We start from the raw sequence: 13840 nt of genomic DNA, 5'->3' as shown, positions 1-13840 counted from the left end.
CCGAATTTGGGATAAGGTTTCCAATTGTCTGCCAAATTGTTTATTCTTTACACTTTAGTTAGAACCTTCAGCTGGTTAGTTTGCCTGCTTTGCCATTTTTGGATGAGCCACTAAAGTACATTCAATAGACGTCGGTAGGCGGTAGCGCATTGCAACTTGTTGTTGGCTGATTTTAGCCTGGAGTGTCGAAAGAATAAACAGCAGATTGGTTGGTCGCTTGTGGACTGCACCGTTCAACCACTCGGCCCGCAGCGACACGCACCGCCTCAGATCGATTTTCTACTTAGCCCTTCTCTTTTCGGCTTTCTTTTTCTGCCTGGAAAAAAGTCAAATTTCCAGACGTGGAACACGATCCACTTTTTTATCCGCCCCTCTTGTTGAACTCCTCCGCCCAGCACCCAACGTATCCGGACTCGGCTTTCGACCTGTCCCGGCTCAGTGGGACCGTCGGCCAGGTTTGGAGCCAGTCAAGGACGTCCCAAAGGGCGGGCTGTATATCCACCAGATTATCAAGTTCCAACTTCCTCTCTGGTCTGAGGTGATGTGTAATTGTATTTTGGTCTGACTAAATGGCGATCTGAAGTGCTTCAATGTCGTGATGGAGGGCAAGGTCTAACGATTGCCCATTTGATTTTGTTCCTCATGGATTGTCAGGTCTTTGTAATATTTATAGCCATCACCTCGGCACGTTTGGGTGATTGTGCCTGAGTGGACCACACGGCACAATAAATAGAAATAAGCTGCAAACTCTTGTGACATTTGGACCATAAGATCACCAGACCCTAACCCTGACCCCTGACCAACGACCCACCAGGGTGATACCTTTATCTACGTCGCGTCAAGCTCAGAACTTTGTTTGTTTCCTTTCTTCTGCTCAGAGTAGAATCTTCGTCGATAGATGCCAATAAACTAGCTTCCGTGCTATGCTTACCCCGGGCCGTGACAATTACCATGTAGATAGATTCGATTCTAGGATGGCTTAGCAGCAATCAAACTCTAGTTAACCTCAATACTTACTTGAGAACGATTATAACTTCACCCCAGTCATTGAAAATCCCTAGTTACCCAGTTCAAACGCTCATTTGCTTCAACCCACTGTACTTTACCATAAGAACAGGTTACCCGATACCTTGATCGTAACAACCCACCTTTAAAATTACGATTCGGTTTTACCAACCAAATTAAATTAAAGATTGGACAAAGGGGTCCACTGACCCCGGATTTAAACGCGTTTTCCAATGCGCCGTTAATTGTAATTTCTCTTTTTTTTCAGTTTAGAATTTTCGTCGATAGCGGCTAATATATTGAGGTTCTCCAATCTATGCCTGGCCGTAATAATATTAACGTTTAATTTATTTGCTTTGCTTTTTTGTATTGTTTAAATAGCATTAGCTCAAGTTTATAGGCCTTTTGTAATGTCGATCCATTAACAAAACGTTATTATACGGATATAAAGGTATTTATTACATTTCGTTTATTAAACCGTTTAAAGGTGAGTTTCTAAACGTCTCTGCTTCTTATACCCGCAATTGGACGGGTGAGTCACGTGCAACTGGCTTGTGCGGCATTACACGTAATTTATCCCTCTATTGTTAAATTGACCGCGATTCCCTCCATTCCAACACTAACGTTATTTAACAATATTTATAACGTGCACATTGTGCAAAAATAGCATAACTGTCGGGGTTTTTAATACTTTCTGTACTATCCAATCTTAATATTAATTAGAATTTATCAATATAAAACAACATTCAGCATTTTGTTTTTCGACAACTTACTTGTGAATCCCATCCCATTCGCAACCATAATCTTTCCACTCTTCTAAATAAAAATTTGAATTTTTAGTTTTTGAAAATTTTTATAAATAAACTTTTGTAAATGTTTTATCAATTTGTAAAAGCAAACTTACTTAAAATTATATGCACCATTTCATGTAATATAATTGTATCTTGGTTACCGGCAGTAATTTCCCTGCTGTTTACGGGGTTGTTGAAGAAAGGAGGGCATATAACAATTTCTTTTTCGTTAATAAGTGCATACGCCAAATTATGAACTCCTTCTCGGACGCACGTATAAACATTTTTATCGTGGCAGGTTAGAGAAATTTCGTCCGCGTCCCTGTTACATTCCTTGTAAATTTCGTTAAAATTATTTTGAACCCAGTTTTGAATATCTGTGCTGTCAGTTTTAAAGATTAATTTAAATAACCGATTGTTACTTTTAACGGCGTGATAGCCCCACGAGGCGAGCTCGGCGCAACTAAACAAAATATTTAACATTGTTTTCCGAATTTGTTTTAAAGAGTTTCAATTTACCTTTTTAGCGCGGCACGAATTTCGGAGGCCTGCGAATCTGAACATTGGGAATAGCGTTCAATATAAGCCCGCCTTTTTAAATCTCCGTGGATATGGTTTGGAATTGGATTGTAATCGTAAACTGGGTGTGAAAAGGTGCCAATGTTGGTGAAGGCCGAAATCGCAACGGTGTGAAAAAAAAATAACAATGAATAAAAAAGCATAATTGCAAAAATAATGTTAATTGTGCAGAAGTTTTTAATTGTAATTATAATTTTGATTGTGCAAACAAAACTGTCGATTTTCAGTCAGTGGATAATTGTTTGTATGTTTGGAATGATAAGCAAAATGTTCTCTATCCGAATTAAACCAATAAAGGCGGAAACGGGTCGATTTTATAACAACGCCAACTTATTTATTATTTCAGCTTGACTTTTTTCAAAGCTTTAGGAAGATGTAAAACTTATTTAGTTTATTAATGCGTTATTTAGCATTAATAATATTATCGAATTATATTTTGCTAGTGTTAATTATCTGCATTATTATGCAGGTAATTAGGTCCACTTTTATTAGTATATCATCCACAATTTTATATAAGGCAAGAGTTGGGCCCATATTATTAATAACTACATAATTTATGCTCCCTGACTTTTGAAATTTACAAAAATATTGTGAGGATCAGGCCCCTAGACCTACCCTCAGAACGACTCGGCTCCAGGCCGAGCCAGGGATCGTGTCACGGCCAGGGTAAGCATAGCACGGAAGCTAGTCTATTGGCGCCTATCGATGAAGATTCTACTCTGAGGAGAAGAAAGGAAACAAACAAAGTTCTGAGCTTGACGCGACGTCGATAAAGGTATCACCCTGGTGGGTCGTTGGTCCAGGGTCAGGGTTAGGGTCTGGTGATCTCATGGTCCAAATGTCACACTAAGTATTATATCCAATATACAAACCGTATATTTTTACGATTTTTATTCAATTTATTATAAGGGAGTGAAATTTCTGTTTAATTATTTAATATATATTAACATCCCCGCGAACGGCGAAAAACGACAAAATGGTTTCAAACCTGAACCGAAGCGATTTGTATTTGGACCCACAGGTATAATATACAGCCGCAATTGAACCACGGCGACGCGGTTCAATTGCGGAACTGCGGGCTTCAGGGATAAACCCTGAGATTAAAAATTAGGTAAAAGGTAATATATTTTTATCTAACGACTATTTCATCTAAGTTCGAGCTTCTAATAGTCTTTCCCCTTTTATACCCGTGGTGTAGTGTGACATTTGGACCATAAGATCACCAGACCCTAACCCTGACCCCTGACCAACGACCCACCAGGGTGATCCCTTTATCTACGTCGCGTCAAGCTCAGAACTTTGTTTGTTTCCTTTCTTCTGCTCAGAGTAGAATCTTCGTCGATAGGCGCCAATAGACTAGCTTCCGTGCTATGCTTACCCTGGCCGTGACATGTAGGACCGGGTAAGTTACGGGCTAGTCATGTTGGGCACCGCACGTAAGTCATCAATTGCATTGATGAATTGAACGCGATCCCCTCTTTACCAACACCCATAAATAACAACTTTCACCATTCGTCATCAGAATCCTGGTCATAATTGAAATCCTCGCCATAATCAGACTCCTGGTAATTATCAGAATCTATACAAGATTCGACATCAGTCCCAGGATCATTCCACACTCCATCTTCAAAGTCAGTAAAATCCGAATAATAGCGGGTAGAGTCTGCATCAGTTACACAAGACATGGCGTCCTCATCATCGGAATCGGCACGCGCAACTAGTTTGCCGCCCTGTCGGCGGCCAGTCCCATGCGGAACTAGTTTACCACCCCGTCGGTGGCAGGCACGGTGGGCGGCACGGTTTAAATGGCCGTGGCTGCCAGCAAAAGCTGCACCAGGGGTTTTGCGTTGGCCAGTCCCGCGTTGGCCAGTCCCGCGTTTGATTGATTTGCCGCCCCGTCCGCGGCACACACGGTGAACCTTACGGTTTTTAGAGCCGTGGCCAGCAAAACCGGGTTTCTTGTTAAGACGCTGGCCAATTCCGTGTTTCGCAAGATTGTTTGTGTTGAGTGTATTACCGTTGCCACCGGTAATGGATGGAACGGTTAAAGCCTGGTGGTTTTGTAAATTACCGGTGTGGGCGTAAGCCGAAAGGGCAAGGGTAAAAGTAAGGAAAAAGCTGCAAGGCCTCATTTTGAAAAGAAAAATTGCAACTAGGAAAATAGGAGCAAGGTAATATATAATAAGATAGGAAAGTTTCAAAGTTGGAGAAAAGTAAAAGTTTTCGCGCAAAGTTAAGCTGGAATCGAATATTTGAGCCGATGGAGGAAATTTAATTTTTGTAAATAACTGTTAAGGGCTTGGGGTTTATATATTACTTTACCAAAACTACTTAATATATATTATAATTATAAAAGTATACGTTATTTATAGTACGCATAAAATTAGTAATTAGACTAAAATTTTAAACTTACTTATATTACTCGTGCCCAAAACGTTATTAATAAATAAAACTTTACTTTTACTTTTATTACTCGGGCGTATTTATTTATTATTTTTATATCTATTAGTTAATTATTTGCGTTTTTATCATAAGAACAACAAGTTTTTAAGAAAATAAACAAATTATAAATAATAATTTACAAAAATAATAAATTTGAAAAAATAAAAATAAATAAAAAGAAAACTTTGTATAAAATTTATATAACGTGGTTCATCAGGACCCCGGACATATCAGGACCCCGGACACTTTTCCTGCACAATACTACTTCCAATTTCAATTGCAACGCCAGCGTTGTTCAATTTACCTCAATGCAATCGGATATATGTACATCAGACATTTCTGCATCCTCCTGACAGGTGCGTGCATTATGTTCAGGTTTACCGCAGTTGCCGCAACGTCGTTTAGTCGCCGGCTGCGCACTACTCCCCTCCCCATTTTCATCTTTTTTTTCGTATATTAGACCATCGGCACCATTTAATTAAAGCAAATTCTAACCCTTTTGTATGGTAAATAACCCTCCTTCGCGGATACGTGTTTTTTAAGCCCTGCGCCGTTTGCTAAACGTTTCGTTGGCCTTTCGAAAGCTGCGGTTCTCCGTTTCCAAAAGTGTGGTTCGATAAGCAATTAACTCCAACCCTTTTGTTAGCTGTTTTACAGCATTAAAAATAGGCGTTGGCGAGCTTCCCTAATGACAGCTGATTCGACTTTTAACAAGGGTAAATTAATTAACGGCTTCTGTCCGGTTGTGCGGTGTTTGAGAGACCCAGGTGTCGGTGCTGGAAAAATTAAGCTTTTTAGGTGACGGCGTCCGTAGCCTAACATCCAGCTTAAATATAACCATTTCCGGGCTATGGGGGATAATTCCCGCCCCTCGAAAACCCCCGGCCATATTTTCTTTTGTCATTAACTTTTTGTAAGCCGCTGCAAACGCCAAAAAGAACTCGACTTTGCTAATACTGGTAATGTGGGCCCGGATAAAGTCGTTAATTTTTTGACCGTACGCCCGCTTAAGGACGTTGAACACTCCGATATTAAGTGGCTGGGTTCAATGAGATAAATAAGCAGGTAGGCAAAGTGGAATAATATTGTAATCTTTATAATAGCCCTCGAATTCAGGGGATCGATGACTGCCGTACCCATCGAGCACTAACATCCGATATACGCCTTTTGTCCGCGATTTTGTATGGTTGTCGAAATGCTGAACCCAGTCGAGGCCAATCTCGTTGTCGGTCCATCCATTAACGGTGGGTTTAAGGCGCCACGTGTCCGGAAGTAGTAGTAGTAGTAGTAGTAGTATTATTTAACGCCGGGCTCGGCCCGGCTCATTAGCCGGCCGTTAGCAACCTCCCGAGGGGTATCTCGGCGCGCTTTCTATTTTCTCTATTTACACAGCGGAAAACAAGGGCATAGAAGCGAATCGAGCCTGACCGGGTTCGTGCCCGGTCCTGCTTACAGGTTTGTTCACTGACGCGACCCCGTGCCTTCAGGCGCACGGAGGATTCGTCTGACGGCAGTTGACGGCTCTTCATCGAGAGGGGCCTGTGTCCAAACAGCGGAGCTGTCGGTCGTTTGTAGCCATGGAGACGAAGTTCCCAACAAGTGTGGGCTCGACGGCACAGGCGGGTGGTTGTTGTCGATAGCCAGCCGGGTTATCCTTGCCACGGGTAAGCGGGGGAGGAGGTGGAGGGAGCAGGATTCGAACCTACGTTACTCAAGTAACAGCCATGGCGCTTAACCACTGCGCCATTCCCCCAAACACGTGTCCGGAAGACCGCCTTCTGTATACCAATTGGACAAATGGTAAACGCCTTTGACGATAATATACGGGGGTATATCGTAACCGTCGCCACTGATGCAACAAATTGCAATTGCCCATTCTCGATTGCCAGGCTGTACTTTTTTCCTTTTTCCGCGTTTTTCGGACCCAGTTACGACCATTCCAGCGCAAATCTGGCCCATTATAAAGCCGGTTTCGTCGAAGTTGTACATGTCGCAGTCTTGGATGCCATATTTGGCCCTTATATTGGCCACCAATTGAAACCACGCGTTTAACGCGTCGGGATCTTCGCAAAAAGCTCTTTGGAAATCGTAAGCGCGAGAAAAACGCGTTTTTAATTCTGTGCGTCGTTGTACGAAGCGATAAGCCCATTGCTTGCCAACCGGTCGCGCGTCCCGCGCAGCGAGAAGATGATCGGCCATTGCGGCCACATCAGCGATCTGGGCTGGAAACCCTCGGGAATCCAGGTCCAATATATACTGGACAATTACTTCCTCTTCCCTTTCCGTTAGCTTTTGGTTACCTGGCCGACGATTGGCCAAAAAAGCGATGCCGTTTATTCTGTCGTGTAATGTCTGTGACATTCGGACCATGAGATCACCAGACCCTAACCCTGACCCCTGACCAACGACCCACCAGAGTGATACCTTTATCTACGTCGCGTCAAACTCAGAACTTTGTTTGTTTCCTTTCCTCTCCTCAGAGTAGAATCTTTGTCGATAGGCGCCAATAAACTAGCTCCCGTGCTATCCTTACCCTGGCCGTGACACAATTCTACTCCCAAAAAGAATCGCTGGCCTAGCGATTAACAAATAAGGCGCAACAAACTATCTTCACGCCGCTGGCGAGCGACGAAAATAAATCCGCATTCGACAGACCAGACCCGACCGGAGACTGACAAAGACGTCAATTTCAAACCCAGACCGACCCCAACCTATGCCCAGGCTGAAGGACCATCCACCTGCGAGCAGGAAATCACAAAGGTTCATTTCGAACAAGACGGAGCAAACAGATCGCTCCACTGACGACCCGACCCGACCAGAAAGTCAAACCGATTTCACGCCAAACACCGATTCCACCCTCGAAGACGAAATCGAAGTTGATTCTCTTTCGAACACCGCGTGGCCTAATATAGAAACGCCTGAGGAAAATTTAAACGAATTCGAATTTGCAAAAGCAAGGCATACAACGCCGGAAACAAACCCCAATATAATGGCAGACGGAAATAACCTAGCCAGCGAGATCGCTAGGCTACAGGCGGTTATTACACGCCTGCAAACCGAAAGACAGAACAACCAACCGGAAACCCGACAAGCCACACCCGAAAATAGCGCCTTTGGAGGCACCAGGTTCGAACCGACCGGCCTAGCCAGCAGGAAAGCATTTAAGCCGTACGGCCATAGCCAAGAAGCAGCCAACCCGCACTACAGCGAAAGAGCCAAAAGTAGAGGATTAGATCCAGGTACATTTTCCGGCAGTTTAACCACTTTTGACCGCTGGATTACGAAATTAGCAGATTATTTCGAAGAGGATAACACAACCTTCCGAACTGAACGAAGCCGCATGGCAAAACTGTTCAGCCTGTTGGACGACCGACCAGCAACAATGCTGGAGACCAGATACAATTCAGAGACCCAACCGTATTTATGCGTGGCAGAGATGATCCAGGTTTTGGCCACGGTGTACCATAACAGCAATTAAGCGTCCGAAGCATGGGAAAAACTATCAAAATTGTATTTTGAATGCGGACCAGGTAATGACGTTTACAGTTTCATTGCGGAGGTGAATGCTCTCGCCGATAAAATTGGAGTACCAGCAGGAGAACGCAAAACTACGCTGTGGCAACATATCCCGGCAGACCTCGATCACCGGCTGTTACGAGACAGCAAGGACCCCAGAATATCTTACGAAGAATTCGCAAATTTGGTGGCCGATGCAGCTCACAGCATTCAGCGAGCGTATCGGGAACGAGAGGAGCGAAAACAGAAAAGTCGCGGTAAAGATAGAAAAGAGAAATACCCCTACAGCCCAGACAAAAACAGGAAAAGCAATCGAGGACGCTATTACGAATCCAGCAACCCGAACAAAGGAGAAAGAAGCGACATGGTACCTAAAACAACAGAAGCCACAGGACGTGGTTTGACAGAAACTGAAAAGATGGCTCATTGGGAAGCCAACACTTGCTTCGCGTGCGGGAAAGAAGGACACAAATCATTTGAATGCCCCAATAAAACGAAAGCAGTCAGGGCCTTGGATTTTGAGGACAACCACAGCACTAATGACGAGCAAAAGCTATCGGGAAAAGAGTGAGACCGCCAAAAGCCTCCTCGGTGGTCCAAATGTCTACGATAGCTCAGATTGGTAGTAACCCACGACCTAAATCTTTCATCATCCGAACTCAGATACAGGTTAATGGCGTAGCACTATCAGTTAAAGCTCTTTGTGACACCGGAGCAGACATTTCTCTTTTGATCAGCCCAGCAATCGCTAAACAAGCCGCAGAACGGCTGGGAGCCCGGCTTCAAAGGTTAAAAACCCCGCTACTTTTGTCGGACTACCGCAAATAGGACGCAGGACGCATTACTTGGGGGCTGTTCGTTGTGGGCCCCCTCAAAGAGGGGGTTACAAAACCTTAATTTTCGAAAAAACCGTGGGCCAGCAAATTTGTTAGCAGATCGCTAACAAAGTAGCTCATGAAAGTTCGATTCACGTTCGTAAACACTACACCCACGAAAAAGGTTAGAATTTGCAGATAAATTGAAGCCGTGAATTGCGCTGTAGATATCTATTTCTGGAGTTTTGGCTCAATCGCCCTTTTCCGGTCGCTCAAGCGGTCACAAGGCGACCCGGGTACTTCCAACTCATCCTTTCTACCACCCGGTATTGGCGGCGAGGAACGGTCTTCAAACGGTCTCGTATCCTGAAGTTGACGGGGAGAGGGTGTAGCCAATGGTATATACCGTGGGAACGGTTTGGAAGGCCTGTTTGGGGCGGGAGGTGAGGCTGATTGCGAGGATCGTGATACGCATATGCTGATAGAACAGGCAGAGTCGGTATCCACGGTAATATTAATCTGGGTACTTGTATTTCCAGCTGAAATTGGCCCTTTATCGACGAACCATGACTGTGAGGGCTGTGAATCGGTCTTCTTCCTTTTTCCAGGGCGTTCCCTGACCGCCGGAACGTTCTCCGGCGTGAAGCCGAGGTCCTCCAGATATCTCTTCTGTTGTATCTTAATCCCGTTGGGCATGCCCTTTGTTTCTCGCCAGCGTTAAATAGCCTGATTCTTATCCCTATACCACGCATCTCTGACGAACTTTTCTTGTTGGTATAGGGCTGTTTCCTCGATCAACGCCTGTTTGGCTTCGTGAGCGACCCGCATATCTTCTAACGTATTAGCGGTCTGGAACTGCTTGTCTTTTGACTTCAACGTCATTTTGACTTTGTAACGTGAAGCGCGTTGAAGGCGTTTTTGCTTATTCGTCTGCTCTTGGGCAACGCGTTGCTGTAGGATGATCGCCTCGTTGGCAACGGCTTGTAAATCCGAGATAGCATTAACGGTATCTGAACTAAAGTGGTGCGCCTTGGCCGCCATACGGCTTGCCGCATATTTGGCCCGTGAAAATCGTTCAGCGGTAGGAAGGGAGTCCGGATATCGCGGTGTATTCGCTGCCGTGGCGTGGCCACGCAGTTTGGCGAGCACTTTGGTGCCGTCGACAGGAAACAAGCCTGTATCTTGGAAACCGCTTATTACGTGGCCAGTTGTGAAAGCCGTTTGCCAGCAGCGCTAAGTTAAGGGAAGATATATTAGTTTACCGCTAAATTAACCTGTAGATCGAAAACGACTTACTCGAATCGCAGCAACGAAATCTGAGCGGGTGAACACCGGAATACCGGTGTTTATATGCTCATGCAGGACCGCCTGCAACTCGTTTTTCAGGTGAGTGAACACGGATACGTCCATGGGCTGCATATAATGCGTTGAATGAGGCGGTAAAATAACGATCTCGATATCAAATCTGAGGCAATAATCAAGTATCTCCATGCCAAAGTGGCCGGTAAAGCCGTCGAGAAAAAGCCACCTCCAAATACGTGTTTTGGCCCGCTGTGAATTTGGATCGATTTTGGCCGCAGTGCGGTTCACAAAGTCGAATCTGACGTCAAAGTCATGACCAAACCACTCTTTCAACGTGGGAGATCCGATCGATTGCACGGCAGCAACTTCTGGCCACGAATACCGGTTGAAATGCTGTATCCAGGTGAGCTGGATATCTCCGTTGGAAAACCCCGTTTCTGACCGCGTAAAAACGATACCCTCAGGCAGATCCAGATCAAGCCAATCGCTCGTTGGCCACTTTGTGAAGATACAGAAGGGCGGTAGCGACTGCCCAACAGCGTTGCCACCGCCTATCAACGTACAACTCTCACGGTTAGCCGGATCCGCGGTGCGTGGCTTTTCATGCCTCTTTTTCGTCACGACCAATACCGGTATCCGGCCATCTCTCACACCGATTCTAGTACCACATTCGTCAGCGTTCCAGGCCGCTGAAGCCGTGATCCCAAGCTCTACCGCATGAGCCGCCGTGCGGCGATACCAGGCCTCCACAAGATCGATCTGTTGCTCCCAACTAAGGCGAGTAATCTCGACGGGTTGTTGTTTGGTAAGTCGCAGTTCCGGGTGTTTTTTACGCCAACGGCCGTACCAGTTCATTTGAATTGGACCACAGGGCGGTATACGTGACTGACGCATCAGATTGGCCGCAGATATTACGTGTTGTGAGTCGGGATATGCACCAAGTTTATCAAGCTGCATGATATACGCAACGAGAGCTTGATCTTCAGCATTAGTCAACAATGAAGGCCGCCCGCTGCGCTTTATCGATATCTTAGGAATGCCATTGATCAGGAGATTACGAGCATGCCGCTGAGTACTCGAATACGGGTAACCGTTCCTTTTACAGAACGATCGTAGCGATTCTGGCTTGGATCTGCCCTCCCGCGCGGTATCCGCCCTACTGCGGTGAGTTTCGACATATTGGGCATACATGCGGGCTCCTAAGATAGCTTGAGATTCTGGGGACGTCATAATATAGGTATATTTGCGGTAAGTGCAATTGTGTTGTTATGGAACGGGATTACACTCGGTATAAGTTAAATTGTTAACGATTTTCTAGGTAAAAAACTGATGCGGGGTGGCCCACGGTTTTTTCGAAAATCAAGGTTTTGTAACCCCCTTTTTGAGGGGGCCCACAACGAACAGCCCCCAAGTACGCACAAACTAAAAGCGACCTTGGAAATCGATGGACGCCGGTTCAGCAACCAAATGTTTTACGTGACGGAAAGTGGACATGATATGTTTATTGGGCAGGATTGGCTAGTTAAACAGGATGTTTGGATCCACCCGAAAACGCAAACGTTCGCATGGCCTGAAAGGACACCGTCGCTGGCAAAATTCTCGCCAGCCATTAGACTTCCGAATATGTTGGACAAGCCCGATCCGGTTGCACAAGCCGATGCAGAGCGGCGCGACCGAGCATTCGAACGGGAAACCAAAAGGGTGCAAATACTTCGACGACCGTGGCGCCAAACAACCTTTTTAGAACCCAGACCAACGACCCCGGTCGTCTTGGGTGAGGACCGAGACGTTGTAAACATAGCCGCCCTTCAACACAAACTGGACACCGACCCCCGACAAAAGCGATGGAAATCGTGCCCAATACCCACGCAGCCCATCACGTTAGAAATTGGACCCGAAAAACCCGCCATCAGCCTATCTGCCGTCGGCCGTTCGTACCAATGGAAAACCAACAAGGGAGAACCAATCCCGTTCCCGGAAGATGAAGACCCCGACCATGTCGAACTGGTCCGAAGCAAACTGCCATCCCGACTCGCTCACCTGGAGGGATTCTTTTCGAAAGCAGCTTCCACCAACCTGCCTCCACATCGCCCAGGGCACGATGTAATTTTGGAGCTAGACAAACCGAAAACAGGATCGCCTCCGACGTACAGGACACCTGTGGAATTCCTGCCGCTCGAAAAGGAAACAGTCGACGAGCTGCTGCGCATTGGGTTTATCGAACCCTGTATGCAGGCCGACCCAGCGCCTGTCCTGTTCGTACCTAAACCACACTCCAAAGAACGCCGTTTTTGCACCGACTACCGATGGATCAACCAGTTTTTGAAAGATCGATTCGTACCAGCCCCGGATGTCAACGGAACTATTTTTAATTGTCGCAATGCAAAGAGGTTTACAAAAATCGACATTATTCGAGCTTTCAACCGGTTACGTATGGCGGTTGGCTCAGAGTACCTCACTGCTTTTCGCACCCGACAGGGCACCTTTCAATGGAAGGTGCTTCCCTTTGGGCTAAAGGTCGGCCCAGCTTGGTGGCAGTCATTTATCAACGCTCAGCTAAATGAACTTTTGGACTTGTTCGCCAGCGCATACGCCGACGATGTTTTGGTTTATTCCGACGGAAACGAAGAAGAACATTGGGACCAAGTAGAAGAGGTTATTTACCGATTAAGCCGAGTCGACCTCCAGGGAGATATTAAAAAGTCTCGATTTAACGTTACCACGGTCGATTATCTTGGCATCGTTATGGACGCAGGTCTGGGCATCCGTATCGATCCAGACAAACTGCAGGCAATTAGCGATTGGAAGTTCGAAGACCTCACGTCCAAAACAGCCGTGCGTTCCTTTTTGGGATTGTGCAATTACATTCGAATGTTTTGCCACCATGCCAGCAGCGTCGCTGAGCCGTTGAACCGACTGTTGAAGAAAGACGCCAAATTCGCTATGGGCCCCGAACAGAGGCGAGCATTTGAGGAAATGAAACGTTTAGCCTGCGATGCACCGGTTATGGCATTTTTTACCCCATGCCGACCGACCAAGGTAGAAACCGACGCCTCACGCAACGCGACCGGCGGAGCAATCTGGCAACAGCAACCGGGTGGAGAATGGAAGCCTGTGGGATATTTCTCAAAAACGATAACCCCAGCAGAACGCGCATACCCGATCCAAGACCGAGAGCTGCTGGCAGTGGTTCAAACGCTGAAACATTACGAACCAGAATTGTTAGGGACAAGCTTTTTCGTGGTTACAGACCACCAAGCTTTAGTTTACTATTCCACAAAACGACTCCTTTCGACTCGACAGGTGCGTTGGGCAGATTTCCTGGCCAACTTCAACATTACGTTTCAGTACCGCCGCGGCAAAGACAATATAGCCGCCGATGCCCTGTCC

At 45.9% G+C, this 13840-nt stretch overlaps 2 protein-coding genes and 1 pseudogene across 3 annotated transcripts; all 3 read right to left on the bottom strand.

Annotated features, from left to right (window-relative positions):
• Positions 1 to 1634: 1634 nt before the first annotated feature.
• On the bottom strand, positions 1635 to 2518 carry MGG_15370 (metalloproteinase; the record flags this gene model as incomplete). The annotated part of the gene is made up of 4 exons (XM_003719259.1): positions 1635 to 1713; positions 1779 to 1821; positions 1910 to 2259; positions 2316 to 2518. The coding sequence occupies 4 exons, from the start codon at positions 2516 to 2518 to the stop codon at positions 1635 to 1637; spliced, it is 675 nt and encodes a 224-aa protein (XP_003719307.1).
• Positions 2519 to 3880: 1362 nt separating this feature from the next.
• MGG_15371 (uncharacterized protein) lies at positions 3881 to 4507 on the bottom strand (the record flags this gene model as incomplete). The annotated part of the gene is made up of 1 exon (XM_003719258.1): positions 3881 to 4507. The coding sequence occupies one exon, from the start codon at positions 4505 to 4507 to the stop codon at positions 3881 to 3883; it is 627 nt and encodes a 208-aa protein (XP_003719306.1).
• A 1991-nt stretch (positions 4508 to 6498) lies between these two features.
• MGG_20261 lies at positions 6499 to 6570 on the bottom strand (annotated as a pseudogene). The gene has a single exon. The product of its transcript is annotated as a tRNA-OTHER (tRNA).
• Between the last annotated feature and the right edge of the window lie 7270 nt (positions 6571 to 13840).

Source organism: Pyricularia oryzae, chromosome 6 (assembly GCF_000002495.2).
Source record: "Pyricularia oryzae 70-15 chromosome 6, whole genome shotgun sequence".
NCBI classification, from domain to species: domain Eukaryota; kingdom Fungi; phylum Ascomycota; class Sordariomycetes; order Magnaporthales; family Pyriculariaceae; genus Pyricularia; species Pyricularia oryzae.
Note: the sequence above shows the minus strand (reverse complement) of the source record. Positions and strands in the feature narration are given on the sequence as shown.